Source organism: Eucyclogobius newberryi, unplaced genomic scaffold (genome assembly GCF_026437365.1).
Source record: "Eucyclogobius newberryi isolate DKJ021-1_F unplaced genomic scaffold, fEucNew1.0.hap1 SCAF_1, whole genome shotgun sequence".
NCBI lineage: Eukaryota > Metazoa > Chordata > Actinopteri > Gobiiformes > Gobiidae > Eucyclogobius > Eucyclogobius newberryi.
In genome coordinates, this window is record NW_027315723.1 from 1,535,848 (window position 1) to 1,554,135 (window position 18,288).

At 48.0% G+C, this 18,288-nt stretch overlaps 4 protein-coding genes and 1 long non-coding RNA gene across 7 annotated transcripts in view; 3 read left to right on the forward strand and 2 right to left on the reverse strand.

Annotated features, from left to right (window-relative positions):
- Positions 1–2,162: 2,162 nt before the first annotated feature.
- Positions 2,163–4,896, reverse strand: LOC140382230 (uncharacterized). Its single transcript, XM_072465930.1, has 3 exons — positions 4,126–4,896; positions 3,472–3,643; positions 2,163–3,381 (listed from the first exon to the last, which is right to left on the reverse strand). Exons 1-3 carry the CDS (start codon positions 4,811–4,813, stop codon positions 2,367–2,369), a joined length of 1,875 nt encoding a protein of 624 aa, XP_072322031.1. The 5' UTR covers positions 4,814–4,896; the 3' UTR covers positions 2,163–2,366.
- Positions 4,897–5,056: 160 nt separating this feature from the next.
- LOC140350162 (uncharacterized) lies at positions 5,057–7,840 on the forward strand. The gene is made up of 3 exons (XM_072436202.1): positions 5,057–5,689; positions 6,172–6,343; positions 6,434–7,840. The coding sequence occupies exons 1-3, from the start codon at positions 5,440–5,442 to the stop codon at positions 7,161–7,163; spliced, it is 1,152 nt and encodes a 383-aa protein (XP_072292303.1). The 5' UTR covers positions 5,057–5,439; the 3' UTR covers positions 7,164–7,840.
- LOC140356021 (uncharacterized) overlaps positions 6,668–18,288 on the reverse strand; it is a 355,422-nt gene continuing 343,801 nt past the window's right edge. The window contains exon 2 of the long non-coding RNA XR_011926051.1: positions 6,668–6,730. This is a non-coding gene — a long non-coding RNA (uncharacterized lncRNA). The remainder of the gene's footprint in view (positions 6,731–18,288) is intronic.
- On the forward strand, positions 8,583–12,140 carry LOC140349064 (ribonucleoside-diphosphate reductase subunit M2-like). The gene is made up of 10 exons (XM_072435661.1): positions 8,583–8,716; positions 8,872–8,937; positions 9,603–9,812; positions 9,945–10,061; positions 10,174–10,307; positions 10,495–10,589; positions 10,675–10,808; positions 10,902–11,006; positions 11,396–11,509; positions 11,898–12,140. Exons 1-10 carry the CDS (start codon positions 8,627–8,629, stop codon positions 12,048–12,050), a joined length of 1,218 nt encoding a protein of 405 aa, XP_072291762.1. The 5' UTR covers positions 8,583–8,626; the 3' UTR covers positions 12,051–12,140.
- The window catches only part of lgals8a (galectin 8a), a 9,728-nt gene continuing 5,655 nt past the window's right edge, over positions 14,216–18,288 (forward strand). For all 3 annotated transcript variants that reach the window (XM_072439623.1, XM_072439716.1, XM_072439805.1), the window contains exons 1-3: positions 14,216–14,330; positions 14,866–14,954; positions 16,501–16,708. In XM_072439623.1, the coding sequence (XP_072295724.1) occupies positions 14,292–14,330; positions 14,866–14,954; positions 16,501–16,708 (336 nt within the window). In that variant the 5' untranslated portion in view covers positions 14,216–14,291. The remainder of the gene's footprint in view (positions 14,331–14,865; positions 14,955–16,500; positions 16,709–18,288) is intronic.

Below are 18,288 nucleotides of genomic sequence, written 5' to 3' on the forward strand. Positions count from 1 at the left end.
CCTGGTGTGGTGGTGGTAGAGCTGTGTCAGGAGCCTGTTCTGCCTGGTGTGGTGGTGGTAGAGCTGTGTCAGGAGCCTGTTCTTCCTGGTGTGGTGGTGGTAGAGCTGTGACAGGAGCCTGTTCTTCCTGGTGTGGTGATGGTGGTAGAGCTGTGTCAGGAGCCTGTTCTTCCTGGTGTGGTGGTGGTAGAGCTGTGACAGGAGCCTGTTCTTCCTGGTGTGATGGTGGTAGAGCTGTGTCAGGAGCCTGTTCTTCCTGGTGTGGTGGTGGTAGAGCTGTGTCAGGAGCCTGTTCTTCCTGGTGTGGTGATGGTGGTAGAGCTGTGTCAGGAGCCTGTTCTTCCTGGTGTGGTGATGGTGGTAGAGCTGTGTCAGGAGCCTGTTCTTCCTGGTGTGGTGATGGTGGTAGAGCTGTGTCAGGAGCCTAGACTCCTCATTGTTTCCTAAATCAAGCCTGATGCCACATCCGCTTGACCTTTTTGAGGCTGTAAACTGGACAGAAATTCACTTTCTCAATAAATGACAAACAGGAACAATGTGGGCCTCATTTTCCTCTTCGGTTTTTACTGAATAATTAATTATCATTGAAACAGATTGTTATAGAACATGTGGCATTATAATGAAACTATTATTATAAAACTAATGCAAAACAAGTCAAACCTCAGAAAAACTATTTCAGGCTCAGACCAAACAACTTAAAAAATAACACAAATGACACAAATATACAAATGAATAAGCACATAAAATGTGGACTGATAAACATTAGATCAATTTCCTCTAAATCGCTCTTAGTTAATGAATTAATTAGTGACTATAACATAGATCTTCAGCTCGAACTGAAACGTGGCTTCAACAAGACTAAGATTATGTCAGACTAAATGAGTTCACCCCAGGTGGGGGCGTGGCAGTCATCTCATACGAGTCCTAAAACTAACGACACATTTCACTCATTTGAAAGCCTCATGTGTCAATCACGTGTCCAAATATGAAAAAACATTGTTCTCTCCCGACCTCCTGGTCCTTTTCAGAGTTTAACAGAGTTTTCTGACTTTATATCAAACTTAGAGTTAGCCTGGGATAAAGTAGTTATAGCTGGAGACTTTAATATCCAGGTGAACGTGAGTGATGACTCTCTCAGTAATGCCTTCAGCGCCTTGTTAGACAGCATTGGTTTTCTGTAAATAAAGCGACTCACACTCTGGATCTGACCTAACGTATGGAACAGAGATTAATGACCTCATTGTCTCCCCCAAAACCCTATATTGTCAGATCATTTCATAATTACATTTTCAGTTTATTCTTAAAGATCATCCAGTCCCACAGAATAAAGTTATAATGAAAAGGACAAAATCTGAAAAATCTATCTCAAAATTCAAAGAAATAATAGAGCCAATATTCAGTGACATGTCATGTGATCATGTCATGTGATCCTGTCATGTGATCCTGTCATGTGATCATGTCATGTGATCCTGTCATGTGATCATGTCATGTGATCCTGTCATGTGATCATGTCATGTGATCATGTCATGTGATCATGTCATGTGATCCTGTCATGTGATCATGTCATGTGATCCTGTCATGTGATCCTGTCATGTGATCCTGTCATGTGATCATGTCATGTGATCCTGTCATGTGACCGGTGCGGTGACATGTCATGTGACAGGTGCAATGACAGGTGCAGTGACATGTCATGTGACAGGAGCAGTGACAGGAGCAGTGACCGGTCTGTCCACTTGACCATGAATTCTCTGAAGTCTGCTCTTGATGCTGCAGCTCCGTTATAACAGAAGGTCATAAGGTCAAAGTGCCACCTCCTGGTACAACCAAGAACTGCACTCACATAAACAAAGAGAACATGATAAAGAGCCTTTGGCCCCTCCCACACAGCTTCAGACCCTATGGTGGATCCCTCATTATCACACAGGGGGAGGGGCCTGATTTATTAAAGACAGGTTAGAACTCTCACCCCCCAATAAGGAGATCATGGGTTCGATTCCCGGGACGTCACATGATCTCTCTCTGTTAAAGCTGCTTTATTAGAACACGACAGTCCAAAGAAAGGAAGCGACACATTTGAACCTGATCCATTTCTCAGACGATCTGCAACGATTAACCGTCTGATCTTTTATCAATAATACATTTTATTCACAAATATTCTCTTTCTAGAAGTTTTCAGTCGGATTTACACCTTTGGTTTATAATGTATTAAAAAAGTCAGAAATCATTGTTTTACTGTCGAAACCTGACATCACTTCAAGCCACCAGCCTCAGGCACACTCTGTACAGCTGAATGGTCTGTCATCTGTGTGAGTCGTCGAGTGTCTCGTGAGATTACAGCTCTTTGCAAAGCCTTTGTTACAGACTGGTCACCTGAAAGGTCTTTCTCCTGTGTGAGTTCTTTGGTGCAATTCCAGCTTCGCCTTGAGGGAAAATGTTTTGCTACAGACTGAACAGCTGAATGGTCTATCGTCTGTGTGAGTCGTCAAGTGTCTCGTGAGATTACAGCTCTTTGCAAAGCCTTTGTCACACACTGGGCAGCTGAAAGGTCTTTCTCCTGTGTGAGTTCTTGTGTGAGATTCGAGTGTCGTTTTGTGGGAAAATGTTTTCGTACAAATTGAACAGCTGTAAGGTTTTTCACCCGTGTGCATTCTCATGCGTTTGTCAAGACCCCCCTTCAGAGAAAAGCCTTTATTACAGACTGAACAGCTGTATGGTTTGGCACCTGTGTGTGTTCTAACGTGCGATTGGAGGTACGTCCCTTGGGTGAATGTTTTATCACAAATTGGACAGCTGAATGGTCTCTCTCCAGTGTGAGTTCTTGCGTGTGATTTGAGCGTTGTTTTGTGGGAAAATGTTTTCGTACAAATTAAACAGCTGTAAGGCTTTTCACCAGTGTGTATCCTCATGTGTGCGTCCAGATTGCCCTTCAAGGAAAAGCCTACTCTACAGAGTGGACAGCTGAATGGCCTCGCTCCTGTGTGAACTCCAACGTGTCGCTCGAAAAGTAGCTCGTCCCCAAAACTCTTGAAACAAAAAGGGCACTGGTGTTTGTCATTTCTGGAGCCTTCGGCTGTTCTGGGCGTGTCTCTGGGCATGTCTCCAGACCTTTTGGCTGCTCCTGACACATAATACCCTTCAGCTGATCCTGTGGCTCTGGTCTCTGGTTCAGACTTGTTTTGGGGGGACAGAGCTGGCTTTGGGGCGGCACTGCTCGTGGCTCCGCCCTGGACCGCTCTGCACACACCTCTCCAGTCTTTAGAAGAGTCAGAGGCGTGTCCCTCAGAGGGCTCTATGCTCATGTCCTCTCCCTGTGTCCTCTCTCTGTGCTCACTTTGTGACTCTTCTGTCTTCACACACACAGCTCTGGACTCTGGGACGGGCCTGAAAAACCACGTACAAACATCATGTGAGTGTAAAGTGCAGATCAGGGAGTGAAACCGCAGCTGGAGGTGTTTAAACGCTGGTGCCTACACTGGTTTGAGGCTCTGTTCCTCCGGCTCCTCTTTAATCTGGTTCAGTTTGAGGCCAGGACTCAGACAGGGCATCTGGACACCTGCAGGGGCCAGGCAGGGCATCTGGACACCTGCAGGGGCCAGGCAGGGCATCTGGACACCTGCAGGGGCCAGGCAGGGCATCTGGACACCTGCAGGGGCCACAGGGGAAACATGAACATCAAACTACACAAAGCACACAAAGCACACAAAAGCTCACAATCCACAGGGTGGAACGACAACGAGACAAACAAGACGTTTGGGAGCAGTTCTAAAAGGAGATGAAACAGCGCCATCTGCAGGCGTGATTCTGACACAAACCAAAGCCTGAGAAGATTAGAGACGTAAACAAAAGTACAACATAGATTTAAACACATTTTCAGGCTCTTGTGATCAATCCCAGTCTTCATGGTTCAGTTTAGGAGTTTGAACTGTTAGCTATGCTAATGCTAGCTTTTCTCAGAACTTATTTAACAGCACAAATCATCGTGTCAGATTCTGGGAGTTAGCTTAGCATCATTCACATGTTAGCCTAGCATCATTCACATGTTAGCCTAGCATCATTCACATGTTAGCCTAGCATCATTCACATGATCATACTGAGCTATAAACATCAGAACGACCAGAAACAAACCTGTGTGAGCCGAGTCCAGCTCCTGTTCCCTCTGGTTCTGTTGTTCCCTCTGGTTCTGTTGTTTCCTCTGGTTCTCCTGTTCCCTCTGGCTCTCCTGTTCCCTCTGGCTCTCCTGTTCCCTCTGGTTCTCCTGTTCCCTCTGGTTCTCCTGTTCCCTCTGGTTCTCCTGTTCCCTCTGGTTCTCCTGTTCCCTCTGGCTCTCCTGTTCCCTCTGGCTCTCCTGTTCCCTCTGGTTCTCCTGTTCCCTCTGGCTCTCCTGTTCCCTCTGGTTCTCCTGTTCCCTCTGGCTCTCCTGTTCCCTCTGGTTCTCCTGTTCCCTCTGGTTCTCCTGTTCCCTCTGGCTCTCCTGTTCCCTCTGGTTCTCCTGTTCCCTCTGGCTCTCCTGTTCCCTCTGGTTCTCCTGTTCCCTCTGGTTCTCCTGTTCCCTCTGGCTCTCCTGTTCCCTCTGGTTCTGTTGTTCCCTCTGGCTCTCCTGTTCCCTCTGGTTCTGTTGTTCCCTCTGGCTCTCCTGTTCCCCCTGGTTCCTCTGGTTCTCCTGGTTCCTCTGGTTCTCCTGGTTCCTCTGGTTCTCCTCTTTGGAGCGACACAGTTCCTCTTCTATAGTTCTTTCAAACAGAACAAAGATCTCTTCCGCAGCCGCAGTCAGACGCGCGTTCACCAGAGCTCTCAGCGTTTGTCCTTTAGACATGATTTAACGCACTGTTTTTAGCTTTAGCTCACGGCTAACAGCGGCTAACAGGAGCTAACAGCGGCTAACGGGAGCTAACGGGAGCTAACAGACGCTAAGAAACGCTAACAGAGGCTAACAGACTGCTACATGTGCGCATGCGCAAGCCAAATCACGATAGAACAATAGAGAAACCGTCTTTTCTGTGATAAACGTTCCAAACCCCGGAGAGCAAGATGGCGGCTCAGTGACGTCACTGCTGCGCATACAAAGATGGCCGCCACAACATCAAAACACGTCATTGGGGGAAAACGTGACTTTGGTTTTAAGTCACTTTTGAGTTTTACGCTCTTGCTTTTCACGTTTTGGTTAGCTTCTGTTAGCTCCCGTCTGCTCTTGTTAGCTTCCATTTGCTCCCGTTAGCTCCTGTTAGCTTCCGTTTACTCCCGTTAGCTTCTGTTAGCTCCCGTTAGCCGCTGTTAGCTCCCGTTAGCCGCTGTTAGCTCCCGTTAGCCGCTGTTAGCTCCCGTTAGCCGCTGTTAGCTCCCGTTAGCCGCTGTTAGCTCCCGTTAGCCGCTGTTAGCTCCCGTTAGCCGCTGTTAGCTCCCGTTAGCCGCGAGCTAAAGCTAAAAACAGTGCGTTAAATCATGTCTAAAGGACAAACGCTGAGAGCTCTGGTGAACGCGCGTCTGACTGCGGCTGCGGAAGAGATCTTTGTTCTGTTTGAAAGAACTATAGAAGAGGAACTGTGTCGCTCCAAAGAGGAGAACCAGAGGAACCAGGAGAACCAGAGGAACCAGGAGAACCAGAGGAACCAGGAGAACCAGAACCAGAGGAACCAGAACCAGAGGAAACAACAGAACCAGAGGGAACAGGAGCTGGACTCGGCTCACACAGGTTTGTTTCTGGTCGTTCTGATGTTTATAGCTCAGTATGATCATGTGAATGATGCTAGGCTAACATGTGAATGATGCTAGGCTAACATGTGAATGATGCTAGGCTAACATGTGAATGATGCTAAGCTAACTCCCAGAATCTGACACGATGATTTGTGCTGTTAAATAAGTTCTGAGAAAAGCTAGCATTAGCATAGCTAACAGTTCAAACTCCTAAACTGAACCATGAAGACTGGGATTGATCACAAGAGCCTGAAAATGTGTTTAAATCTATGTTGTACTTTTGTTTACGTCTCTAATCTTCTCAGGCTTTGGTTTGTGTCAGAATCACGCCTGCAGATGGCGCTGTTTCATCTCCTTTTAGAACTGCTCCCAAACGTCTTGTTTGTCTCGTTGTCGTTCCACCCTGTGGATTGTGAGCTTTTGTGTGCTTTGTGTGCTTTGTGTAGTTTGATGTTCATGTTTCCCCTGTGGCCCCTGCAGGTGTCCAGATGCCCTGCCTGGCCCCTGCAGGTGTCCAGATGCCCTGCCTGGCCCCTGCAGGTGTCCAGATGCCCTGCCTGGCCCCTGCAGGTGTCCAGATGCCCTGTCTGAGTCCTGGCCTCAAACTGAACCAGATTAAAGAGGAGCCGGAGGAACAGAGCCTCAAACCAGTGTAGGCACCAGCGTTTAAACACCTCCAGCTGCGGTTTCACTCCCTGATCTGCACTTTACACTCACATGATGTTTGTACGTGGTTTTTCAGGCCCGTCCCAGAGTCCAGAGCTGTGTGTGTGAAGACAGAAGAGTCACAAAGTGAGCACAGAGAGAGGACACAGGGAGAGGACATGAGCATAGAGCCCTCTGAGGGACACGCCTCTGACTCTTCTAAAGACTGGAGAGGTGTGTGCAGAGCGGTCCAGGGCGGAGCCACGAGCAGTGCCGCCCCAAACGCACAGACGACGCCCGACAAACACCACTGTCCCTTTTGTACAAAGTGCTTTAAGCGGCAGCTGCTTTTAGAGAGACACATTAGAGTTCACACTGGCGAGAGACCATTCAGCTGCTCAGTCTGTGAGAAAACATTCACCCAAAAGATCACGCTGGACGCACACGCCAGGACGCACATGCGAAGCTTCAGCTGCTCCACGTGTCATCAGACCTTTGCCCGACAGCGGACGCTCGACGTTCACGCCAGAGTTCACACCGGGGAGAGACCTTACAGCTGTTCCCTGTGCGAGAAGAGCTTCGGGCTCAAGTCCACGCTCAGAATCCACATGAGGACACACACGGGGGACAGACCATACAGCTGCTCCTTCTGTAAGAGGACGTTTGCCCAGAAGACGACGCTGAACACTCACAAAAGAACTCACACCGGCGAGAGGCCTTACAGCTGTTCCATCTGCGACAGGGCCTTCAGTCACCGCTCCTCTCTCAATCACCACATGAGCGTGCACGGCAGGAGGGACCCTGCAGCTGTTCAGGAGAGGACATGAGCGTGCACGTCAGGAGGGACCTTGCAGGTGTGCATGAGACAACATGAGCGCACACGGCAGGAGGGACCCTGCAGCTGTTCAGGAAACAACATGAACGTGCACGTCGAGAGGGACCCTGCAGCTGGTCAGGAGAGGACATGAGCGCGCACGTCAGGAGGGACCTTGCAGGTGTGCATGAGACAAGATGAGCGCGCACGGCAGGAGGGACCCTGCAGCTGTACAGGAGACAACATGAGCGCACACGGCAGGAGGGACCCTGCAGCTGTTCAGGAAACAACATGAACGTGCACGTCGAGAGGGACCCTGCAGCTGGTCAGGAGAGGACATGAGCGCGCACGTCGAGGGGGACCCTGCAGCTGTTCAGGAGCTTCACATTTCACTAAACTGCGTCTGGATTCAGATTTTCACTTCTTGTTCGTCCTCTTTTGGGTTTGGGGAGGGGCTGAAGGGTTGCCATGGCGACCATCGAGGTAAAGTGGCTCTGGGGAGGGGCTAAAGGGTTGCCATGGCGACCATCGAGGTAAAGTGGCTCTAGAATGTTGTGTGGATGTGACTCATCTGAAGAAAAAAGTCACATTTATCCTTTTTGTTGTAGCATTCTTCATTTTTAAGAGTTTAATCCAACAAAAAGATTGACTTTTTAACCATAAAACAAGCTCAAACGTACAACGTGTTTGTCCAAGTGAAAACATTGAAATAAACTGTTCTGATGTTGATTTAACGCTTGTTATTTTGAGCTTTTCTCTCAAATACAGCTACATTTAGTATATGTGACTTTACACACAGGAACAAACTGGATTTATTCAAATGATCATGACATTTAGTTTAACAATCGTTTCACAGCAACAATTAGAGTTTTAAATCAGTTTAAACGACTCAAATGATGATGTTCTCTTTGTGGCACAATATTAACGTTAGCTGTGTCTTTGTCTTTTTGCTTTCGTAACTCTCTTTGTGGAGGTTTGGTAACACTTTTCACAGACCTTCCTTTTTTCGGATTTCCCGCCGCTGAACCCGGATGTGACGTGCTTTACGTCGCTTGTGATTGGCTCTCTTACCGGCCACAGTAATGTCCCGAAAACTCCCGACAAACTCGTCCTTTGGCTCTGAAATGTGAGCGCGATGTGCCTGAGGCTGTCCATCTTCATATCGCAGTTTCTACACGTGTGTGAGCCGTTTGTGAGCCGTTTGGAGCCGTTTGTGAGCCGTTTGGAGCCGTTTGTAGCGCCGCGTGCGTAACCCCCACGCACTGAACGTAAGCTCTGATTGGCTGCGTCAGTCACGCTTTGTCTTTCCAGCGCCAAGACTTGAATAAAGCAGAGCTCCCGCTGCAGAGCTCCAGAGCCTCTCCTGCTGCTTTAGCTCCTTTTAGCTCCTTTTAGCTCTAGCGCCTTTAGAGCCCGCGCTTTTACACTCTTATTTATTCTATTTATTGTGTCGGTGCGTTTGAAGTGACCCTGAAGATGCTGACCGCGCGCTCTCCTCTGTCCGACAGGAACGAACACGTCGTGAGCAGCAAAATGAGCGCGATGAGTTTGAACAAAGAAAACACGGTAAGAACCGGAGAAGCTCCCTGGACTTGTACCGGGTTTAACTCTAGTTTAACTCTGTTTAACGCGGGTTTAACTTTGTTTAACGCGGGTTTAACTCTGTTTAACGCGGGTTTAACTCTGTTTAACGCGGGTTTAACTCTGTTTGGCTCTTGCAGCCCCCGAGTCTCTCCAACACCCGGATCTTGGCTTCAAAAACGGCGCGGAACATCTTCTGTCCCGAGGTAAGAGCTCCAGAAGCGGCTTAAATCAGGAGGAAAAGTCTTTATTTTGCGTTAAAAATGCGCAGTTTGTGCAAATGTGGCGCCCAAAGTGACGTGTTTGTGGCGCCAACAGCAGCAGAGGAAACATCTGATGAATTAAAGCCACTGAGGCATATTTCTCTGCAGTGACGTCACATGAGCACTTTTAGCTTCACTTTGTGTTTTTAGTTTAACGAGTTTAACTTGCATAAAACAAAACGATCCTCATGGATCACATTTAGATCTGGACAGAGTTTCATAAAGTTCTAGAACCAACGACATGTGTCCATCACAGCTGGACAGCGAGGCCTCTGGGTCACCACAGGGCGTGTCTGTGGCAGCGACACGCCCTGTGGTGACACGCCCTTGGGCGGCGGGCGTGTCACCACTTTAACACTATTAGAGCCCAAACTCACATTCACAGCTCTAGATCTAAAGTCACTGCAGCAGTTTGACCTGAACTAGAGACAATATAGATTATTAACATCTGGACGATGCTCTGGCCCCCGGGCCTAAGTGAGGCCTGCTCTGGCCCCTGGGGGCCCTGCTCTCCAGGATCAGTGAGTTGGGGTTAGAACTCTCTGATCTTCTGTGTAGAACGTGGTTTTCTCTGATAAACGTGAGTTTAAGAGTAAATGTTTGCGCAGAAGTTGCAGCAGAAGTCTCAGGGGGAGGAGCCTCTGCTGAAGGAGGAGCCTCTGCTGAAGGAGGAGCCTCTGCTGAAGGAGGAGCCTCTGCTGAAGGAGGAGCCTCTGCTGAAGGACAACCCACGGCGCTTCGTCATCTTCCCCATCAAATACCACGACATCTGGAGCATGTACAAGAAGGCCGAGGCCTCCTTCTGGACCGCTGAGGAGGTACATGTGCTGCTGCTTCTGCTCATGAGCCTCTCCTCAGGGGCCTGGTCTTCATGAGCCTCTCCTCAGGGGCCTGGTCTTCATGAGCCTCTCCTCAGGGGCCTGGTCTTCATGAGTGTCTCTTTGTCTCAGGTGGACCTGTCCAAAGACCTGCAGCACTGGGAGTCTCTGAAGGACGACGAGAGGTTCTTCATTTCTCACGTTTTGGCCTTTTTCGCCGCCAGCGACGGCATCGTCAACGAGAACCTGGTGAGCGTCCCGGCCCCGGTCTTGAGCGTCCCGGCCCCGGTCTTGAGCGTCCCGGCCCCGGTCTTGAGCGTCCCGGCCCCAGTCTTGAGTGTCCCTTGTGTCCCGTGTGCAGGTGGAGCGCTTCACGCAGGAGGTGCAGGTCACTGAAGCGCGCTGCTTCTACGGCTTCCAGATCGCCATGGAGAACATCCACTCTGAGATGTACAGTCTGCTCATCGACACCTACATCAAGGACCCCCAGGAGCGGTGAGTGGGGGCCCCGGCCCGTGTGTGTGTGTGGGGGGGGCCCCGGCCCGTGTGTGTGTGTGTGTGGGGGGGGCCCCGGCCCGTGTGTGTGTGGGGGGGGCCCCGGCCCGTGTGTGTGTGGGGGGGCCCCGGCCCTTGTTTGGGCCTCTTAAAGATGAAAATAAGCCTGGTCTTTTCTGTGGTGCAGAGAATACTTGTTCAACGCTGTGGAGACTCTGCCCTGTGTCAAGAAGAAGGCCGACTGGGCCATCAACTGGATCGGCAACAAGAGCGCCGCCTTTGGTAAGTCTGAGTACTGCAGGTCTGGTTCTGGTCTGTAGAGCGGGTCTAGACCTGGTTCTGGTCTCAGTGTGACTCTGGTCTTCAGGGGAGCGAGTGGTGGCCTTCGCGGCTGTGGAGGGGATCTTCTTCTCTGGATCCTTCGCTGCCATCTTCTGGCTGAAGAAGCGCGGGCTGATGCCGGGCCTGACCTTCTCTAACGAGCTTATCAGCCGTGACGAGGTGTGAAAGCGGCTGCTGTGAAAGCGGCTGCTGTGAAAGCGGCTGCTGTGAGGCGGCTGTAGATCCTGTTGTTCATGCTCTGGTTCTGCTCAGGGTCTTCACTGTGACTTCGCCTGCCTCATGTTCAAACACCTGGAGAACAAGCCCAGCTCTGAGACCGTCAAACGCATCATCGCCCACGCCGTTGCCATCGAGCAGGTAACACACACTCTGAGCGGGACGGAGCCCGTGTCGAGCGGGACAGACTGAATTTGGTTTAAAAATAAGGCTAGAGATAAAACTTTGGGTTTACTCGGAAAGAGGATATCCGTGTTAAAAATAACGTATAAAGACACACCCGAGCTGGACACATCTGACCCGTGTCCAGCTCGGCTCAGATCTAGAATGGACATGAAGCCCTTCACCTTAAAACTCCGCCTCTCACTCCTTCACCTTTAGTCCCGCCTCCTGTATGTAAATGGGGCGTGGCCAGCTTTAGTTCAGACAAAGGCGAGTGACGCTGTGGCCCAAGTTTGTATTTTCGTAGGTGAGATCTTCAGATCCAGAGTGACCTCCATCTAAACGACCTCTGACCCTGTCATTCCCAGGAGTTCCTGACGGAGGCGCTGCCCGTGAAGCTGATCGGGATGAACTGTGACCTCATGAAGCAGTACATCGAGTTTGTGGCCGACCGACTTCTGCTGGAGCTGGGCTTCGACAAGGTACAACTGCAGGACAAGTACTGTGTGCAGTAGTAGTATGTGTAGTATTTGCTGTTGGTGCGGTGATGAGCTGCGCAGGGGTACGGACCTCAGCTGATGATGGGAGCTGAGTCTGTTCTGTTTCAGGGTCAAAGGTCACTGACAGAACAGACGAGAAGCAACGCACGACTGAGCACTGACAGCAGGGGGCGCAATGTTTATCACAGCTAAGCCCTCAGATGATGTTAGCGTTAGCCCCGACTGTTGGCGTTAGCCCCGACTGTTGGCGTTAGCCCCGGCTGTTGGCGTTAGCCCCGGCTGTTGGCGTTAGCCCCGGCTGTTGGCGTTAGCCCCGGCTGTTGGCGTTAGCCCCGGCTGTTGGCGTTAGCCCTGACGTGTGCTTCTGCAGATGTTCCGCTCGGAGAACCCGTTTGACTTCATGGAGAACATTTCTCTGGAGGGAAAGACCAACTTCTTTGAGAAGAGAGTGGGAGAGTATCAGAGGATGGGAGTCATGTCTGGGACCAGTGACAACACCTTCAGGCTGGACGCAGACTTCTGAGACGGCCAATCACATGCGCCGTCTCAGCGGCCAATCACAGCACTGAACTTATACTTTAAGACGTTATCTGCACAATAAGACTTTCCTCATGTTCAGTTACTGCTTCATGTTGTTTACGTTTGAAATGGTTTCCTTTCGTGACCTCTGACCTGGAGTTTTAGGGTCATGTCGTCCTCTTTAAAGCCTCAGATTTACACCTTTTTTTTATTTGATTTAAAATGTATTTAAAGTCTTAACATGTACAATTAGAAATGATTGTTTTAACCTGTCGAGTAGAACTTCCTGTATTCGTTTTGGAATATTGCAGTTGTGAAACCGCATCAACCTCATGTTCAGATGTAATTGGAGGTTAATGGTTCTTTGTGAGGCACAACCTCATTGTAGATATTTTATATATTTTTGTACAGATTTTAGTTGTGAAATAAATGAATTGAACTCTGTCTCATCTTTGTTTCTCCGGAAGGTTCAGAGGTCATAAGGTCATTGGCTCAGGCTTCTGTTGACCTGTGATGGTCTGCTGTAGCTTCACATGGTCCTTGTTCTCAAACTTCAGTCTTTTGAGGCTTGTTTCTGAGTCGGTCACAGAGAGGACCTCTGTGTTTTTAAAGATACATTTGAGGTCAGAATGTATCAAACTGACCAAGTGAATGCTTCATTTGACTTTAACAGAAAAGGCTGGACTCACTTTGATTTTGTATCAAATATTAATGTCCCAGTTTATCATTGACTCTAAATGTCTGTAGCCTAGCAACAGTCGCAAAAACTGTCACACAAATGAGGTGATTAATAAAAATAAGTGAATGCTTTATATAAAATACAACTCACTAAAGTTTGTAACTAGATTTGACAGAGTAAAGTTACTAACTAACTTTTTAAAGTGCTGACTCGGGGCATCAGGACTTCCTGACGAGCACAACAGTGAGAACTGAAAACTCTTTATGCTCCACCAACTTTAACGTTTGAATCTGACACACGAGAAAACAAAAGGGGGCGGAGTCTGTGCTTCTTTAGAGATGAAATAATGACCCACAGGTTCTTTTTGGGGTGTTTTCATCATTTGAGTTTGTCTCCTTTAAAATGGAGCTAAAACAGTCTCATTCTCTTCATTGTTTTACACCAGCCTCTCCAGCACTGACAATGTTTTATTGATGATTTTACTGAGATGTTTCAGTCGCACAGACTTTGATGGTTTGGTCATTACAGGTGATTTCAATGTTCATGTGGAGAATAAGTGTGAGAGAAACGCTAAAGAGCTTGATGCTGTCCTTGAAACCTTCAGTCTTATTCAGCATGTGACCCACCCACAGCAGAGTGGCCCCACCCACAGCAGTGTGGCCCCACCCACAGCAGAGTGGCCACACCCACAGCAGTGTGGCCCCACCCACAGCAGAGTGGCCCCACCCACAGCAGAGTGGCCCCACCCACAGCAGAGTGGCCACACCCACAGCAAAGAGCCCCCACCCACAGCTGAGTAGCCCCACCCACAGCAGAGTGGCCCCACCCACAGCAGTGTGGCCCCACCCACAGCAGAGTGGCCACACCCACAGCAGAGTGGCCCCACCCACAGCAAAGAGCATTAAAAATGCTATAAATCCCACAAGGCAAAAAATGACCCTAAAACCACCTGAACACTTAGAGCGGACTCACTTTGCACCTGTAACTGACAAAACTGTCCATGAGATCGTCACAGTCTGAGTTCATCTACAGCTGCCTCCATGTGTCACCTCCAGATTTCTAAAGTCTGTGCTGAACAGTTTGTTAGCTCCATCACTCACATAGTTAAAGCTTCAATCTGGAACATTTACAATGTCTTTGCACTCTTTTCTTTTATGTCTTGAAAACTGTTTTGTGATTTCTGTCTTTGTGATTTTTATGCATTTTTCCTGCTGTGAAGCACTTTACATTATCTGGTGTATGAATTATGCTCTTTAATAAACATAGAAAACATGTAAAACATTTAAAACTAAACAGCCCTTTGTGCCCAATGTTTGGATGAATTAAAGTCTTCTTTGTTTCCAGTGATTTAGAACTCTGCTCCTCTCATTCTGCCACTTATCATTTCTACCGGGTTTTGTCCACAAAATAAAGTCTAAATTAAAAGTGCTAAAGTAAAATTAACGTTACTTTAAAATGTAATTCATGTGCACATATTCCACGCATGCGCAGTCCAGCTCCACAGCCCGGAAGTAAACAGCGGGGCAGAGTCGGACTTTAGTTTAGTTTGATCGATTTAGCACCAAAATGTCCTTTTCAAACCCGAGACAGACCTTTGTGAAGCCGGTAAGGCTTTTTCTACTTCATTTGACTTTAATTACGTTTCACTGTCACGATTTAAACGTGTTAAATGAGTTATTGTTGCGTAAGAACAAGTCATACTCTCCTCGTTAGTTTCAATCTGAAACCACGCCATTGTTTCTTATTTTATCATCTTAAACACTCACTATTTATCATCTTAAACATTCTCTATTTATCATCTTAAACATTCTCTATTTATCATCTTAAACATTCTCTATTTATCATCTTAAACATTCTCTATTCTTACATTTTAGTTTGACATTTATAAGACGGAAGTGATCGATAAAAATCCCTTGTCCCGGTTAAACATTTTGTAAAAAACATAAGATTTTAATTGGAGTCACAATTTTCTGGAATCCATGAAAATTCTCCAATAACTTAGACCTGGTTTAGTCCTGGTTTAGTCCTGGTTTAGTCCTGGTTTAGACCTGGTTTAGACCTGGTTTAGACCTGGTTTAGTCCTGGTTTAGACCCGGTTTAGTCCTGGTTTAGTTCTTTATGTAAAATGCCATTTTTGCAGATGATTCCATTCTCTGGGACGATTCTCGGAGGACTCGTTCCCGGAGAAATGCTCCTGATCCAGGGAACTTTGCCTTCAGACGCCGACAGGTCTGTCATGGTTTAGACCTGGTTTAGACCTGTTTTAGACCTGGTTTAGACCTGTTTTAGACCTGGTTTAGACCTGATTTAAACCTGGTTTAGTCCTGGTTTAGTCCTGGTTTAGACATGGTTTAGACCTGGTTTAGTCCTGCTTTAGACCTGCTTTAGTCCTGCTTTAGACCTGCTTTAGACCTGCTTTAGTCCTGCTTTAGTCCTGCTTTAGTCCTGCTTTAGTCCTGCTTTAAACCTGCTTTAGTCCTGGTTTAGACCTGGTTTAGTCCTGGTTTAGTCCTGCTTTAGACCTGCTTTAGTCCTGCTTTAGTCCTGCTTTAGACCTGCTTTAGTCCTGCTTTAGTCCTGCTTTAGTCCTGCTTTAGTCCTGCTTTAGTCCTGGTTTAGACCTGCTTTAGTCCTGCTTTAGTCCTGCTTTAGACCTGCTTTAGTCCTGCTTTAGTCCTGCTTTAGTCCTGCTTTAAACCTGCTTTAGTCCTGCTTTAGACCTGCTTTAGTCCTGCTTTAGACCTGCTTTAGTCCTCCTTTAGTCCTGCTTTAGTCCTGCTTTAATCCTGGTTTAGTCCTGCTTTAGTCCTGCTTTAGTCCTGCTTTAGTCCTGCTTTAGTCCTGCTTTAGACCTGCTTTAGTCCTGCTTTAGTCCTGGTTTAGTCCTGCTTTAGACCTGCTTTAGTCCTGCTTTAGTCCTGCTTTAGTCCTGCTTTAGTCCTGCTTTAGTCCTGCTTTAGTCCTGGTTTAGTCCTGCTTTAGTCCTGCTTTAGTCCTGCTTTAGACCCGCTTTAGACCAGCTTTAATCCTGGTTTAGTCCTGCTTTAATCCTGCTTTAGTCCTGCTTTAGTCCTGCTTTAGACCTGCTTTAGACCAGCTTTAATCCTGGTTTAGTCCTGGTTTAGTCCTGCTTTAGTCCTGCTTTAGTCCTGCTTTAGTCCTGCTTTAGTCCTGCTTTAGTCCTGGTTTAGTCCTGCTTTAATCCTGGTTTAGTCCTGCTTTAGTCCTGCTTTAGTCCTGCTTTAGTCCTGCTTTAGTCCTGCTTTAGACCTGCTTTAGTCCTGCTTTAGTCCTGCTTTAGTCCTGCTTTAGTCCTGCTTTAGACCTGCTTTAGACCAGCTTTAATCCTGGTTTAGTCCTGCTTTAGTCCTGCTTTAGTCCTGCTTTAGTCCTGCTTTAGTCCTGGTTTAGTCCTGGTTTAGTCCTGCTTTAATCCTGGTTTAGTCCTGCTTTAGTCCTGCTTTAGTCCTGCTTTAGTCCTGCTTTAGACCTGCTTTAGTCCTGCTTTAGTCCTGCTTTAGACCTGCTTTAGTCCTGCTTTAGTCCTGCTTTAGTCCTGCTTTAGACCAGCTTTAATCCTGGTTTAGTCCTGCTTTAGTCCTGGTTTAGTCCTGCTTTAGTCCTGCTTTAGACCTGCTTTAGACCAGCTTTAATCCTGGTTTAGCTGGTTTAGTCCTGCTTTAGTCCTGCTTTAGTCCTGGTTTAGTCCTGCTTTAGTCCTGCTTTAATCCTGCTTTAATCCTGCTTTAGACCTGCTTTAGTCTGGTGTCTTCAGTTTCCAGGTGGACCTGACGTGTGGCAGCAGTGCCAGGCCCAGGGCAGATGTGGCGTTTCACTTTAACCCTCGAGTGAAGAAGGGCGTGGTCGTGTGTAACACTCTGCTGAAGGAGCTCTGGGGCCCAGAGGAGATCCACAAAGTCCGGCCCCTCAAACCTGGGGCCGCCTTCGAGCTCGTCATCCTGGTCCAGAGCGATGCCTACAAGGTCCTGACACCACCACATGGTCTGGCTCCTGTGAGCTTCAGGCTCCTGAGAGCTTCAGGCTCCTGAGAGCGTCTGGCTCCTGAGAGCTTCAGAGAGCTTCAGGCTCCTGAGAGCGTCTGGCTCCTGAGAGCTTCAGAGAGCTTCAGGCTCCTGAGAGCTTCAGGCTCCTGAGAGCTTCAGAGAGCTTCAGGCTCCTGAGAGCTTCAGGCTCCTGAGAGCTTCAGAGAGCTTCAGAGAGCTTCAGAGAGCTTCAGGCTCCTGAGAGCTTCAGGCTCCTGAGAGCGTCTGGCTCCTGAGAGCGTCTGGCTCCTGAGAGCTTCAGAGAGAGCTTCAGGTTCCTGAGAGCTTCAGAGAGCTTCAGAGAGCTTCAGAGAGCTTCAGAGAGCTTCAGAGAGCTTCAGGCTCCTGAGATCTTCAGAGAGCTTCAGGCTCCTGAGATCTTCAGAGAGCTTCAGGCTCCTGAGATCTTCAGAGAGCTTCAGGCTCCTGAGATCTTCAGAGAGCTTCAGGCTCCTGAGAGCTCCTGAGAGCTTCAGGCTCCTGAGAGCTCCTGAGAGCTTCAGGCTCCTGAGAGCTCCTGAGAGCTTCAGGCTCCTGAGAGCTCCTGAGAGCTTCAGGCTCCTGAGAGCTTCAGGCTCCTGAGAGCTTCAGGCTCCTGAGATCTTCCATGACTAAAGCATGTTTTTATACCATAAGCTTCATTTTAAGATCGGGAGGAAAGTCAGATTTGACCTCTGAGGTTTATAATTGAGGTCCAGGACCTCAATTATATTGAAATTTTAATTTTTTCACTATTTTGATGCAGTTTGTCAGTTTAGGGAAGCATAAAACCAGTATGTTGCCATGTGTTAGTCATTTATCATCTGGAGAGCCTTAATAATCACAGGATGCAACCATGACAAGTGCTTTAATGAGCTCAGATTTATTGAAACACACATTTACATTCTTATGATGTCCAGAACAGCCTGCATTATGTAAGATCATCTATGCAATCTTAATTTTCAATGTACACTAAACATAGTCAATAAACTTAAAGTAAAGTGAGGTCTTTTACCTCAAACACATGTATAGTACACACCAGTACAAGTAATACACACACATTATCCATATATATGCATCGATATTAAGATGTCTGGTTGCACCTAACAGCCTCACTGACATCATTTGGCATGTGTAAGAGTTCTTCAAAGGCATCAGTCACCTGTGGGAACACTTTCCAAATCTCCCAGGCAGTTTTCTTCCCCCTGCCAGTGAAAGAAGACAGTGTCACACCCTGTGAAGGAATGGAAGATGGGTAGAGTAGCACGTTGTCTTGGGTTCATTGTGGAAACCAGTTGGTGAACAGTTATGTATTAGAAGCTGGATCTAGTACCAAGAGCCATCCACAGCTCGTCAGGATTGATGTTGTTGAATGAAGCCACAGCCAATACGACTACATCAGTATGAACAGTGCGTATGGCAACCTTCCTGATCCCTTCTGCACAGCATCTGCCACATGTAGAAGCAGGCGAGTGTCCGCTTCCTCGTGTGAACATGGGGCCAGGCTGGTCAAGTCAGACTCAGCAGGAGAGCACAGGACC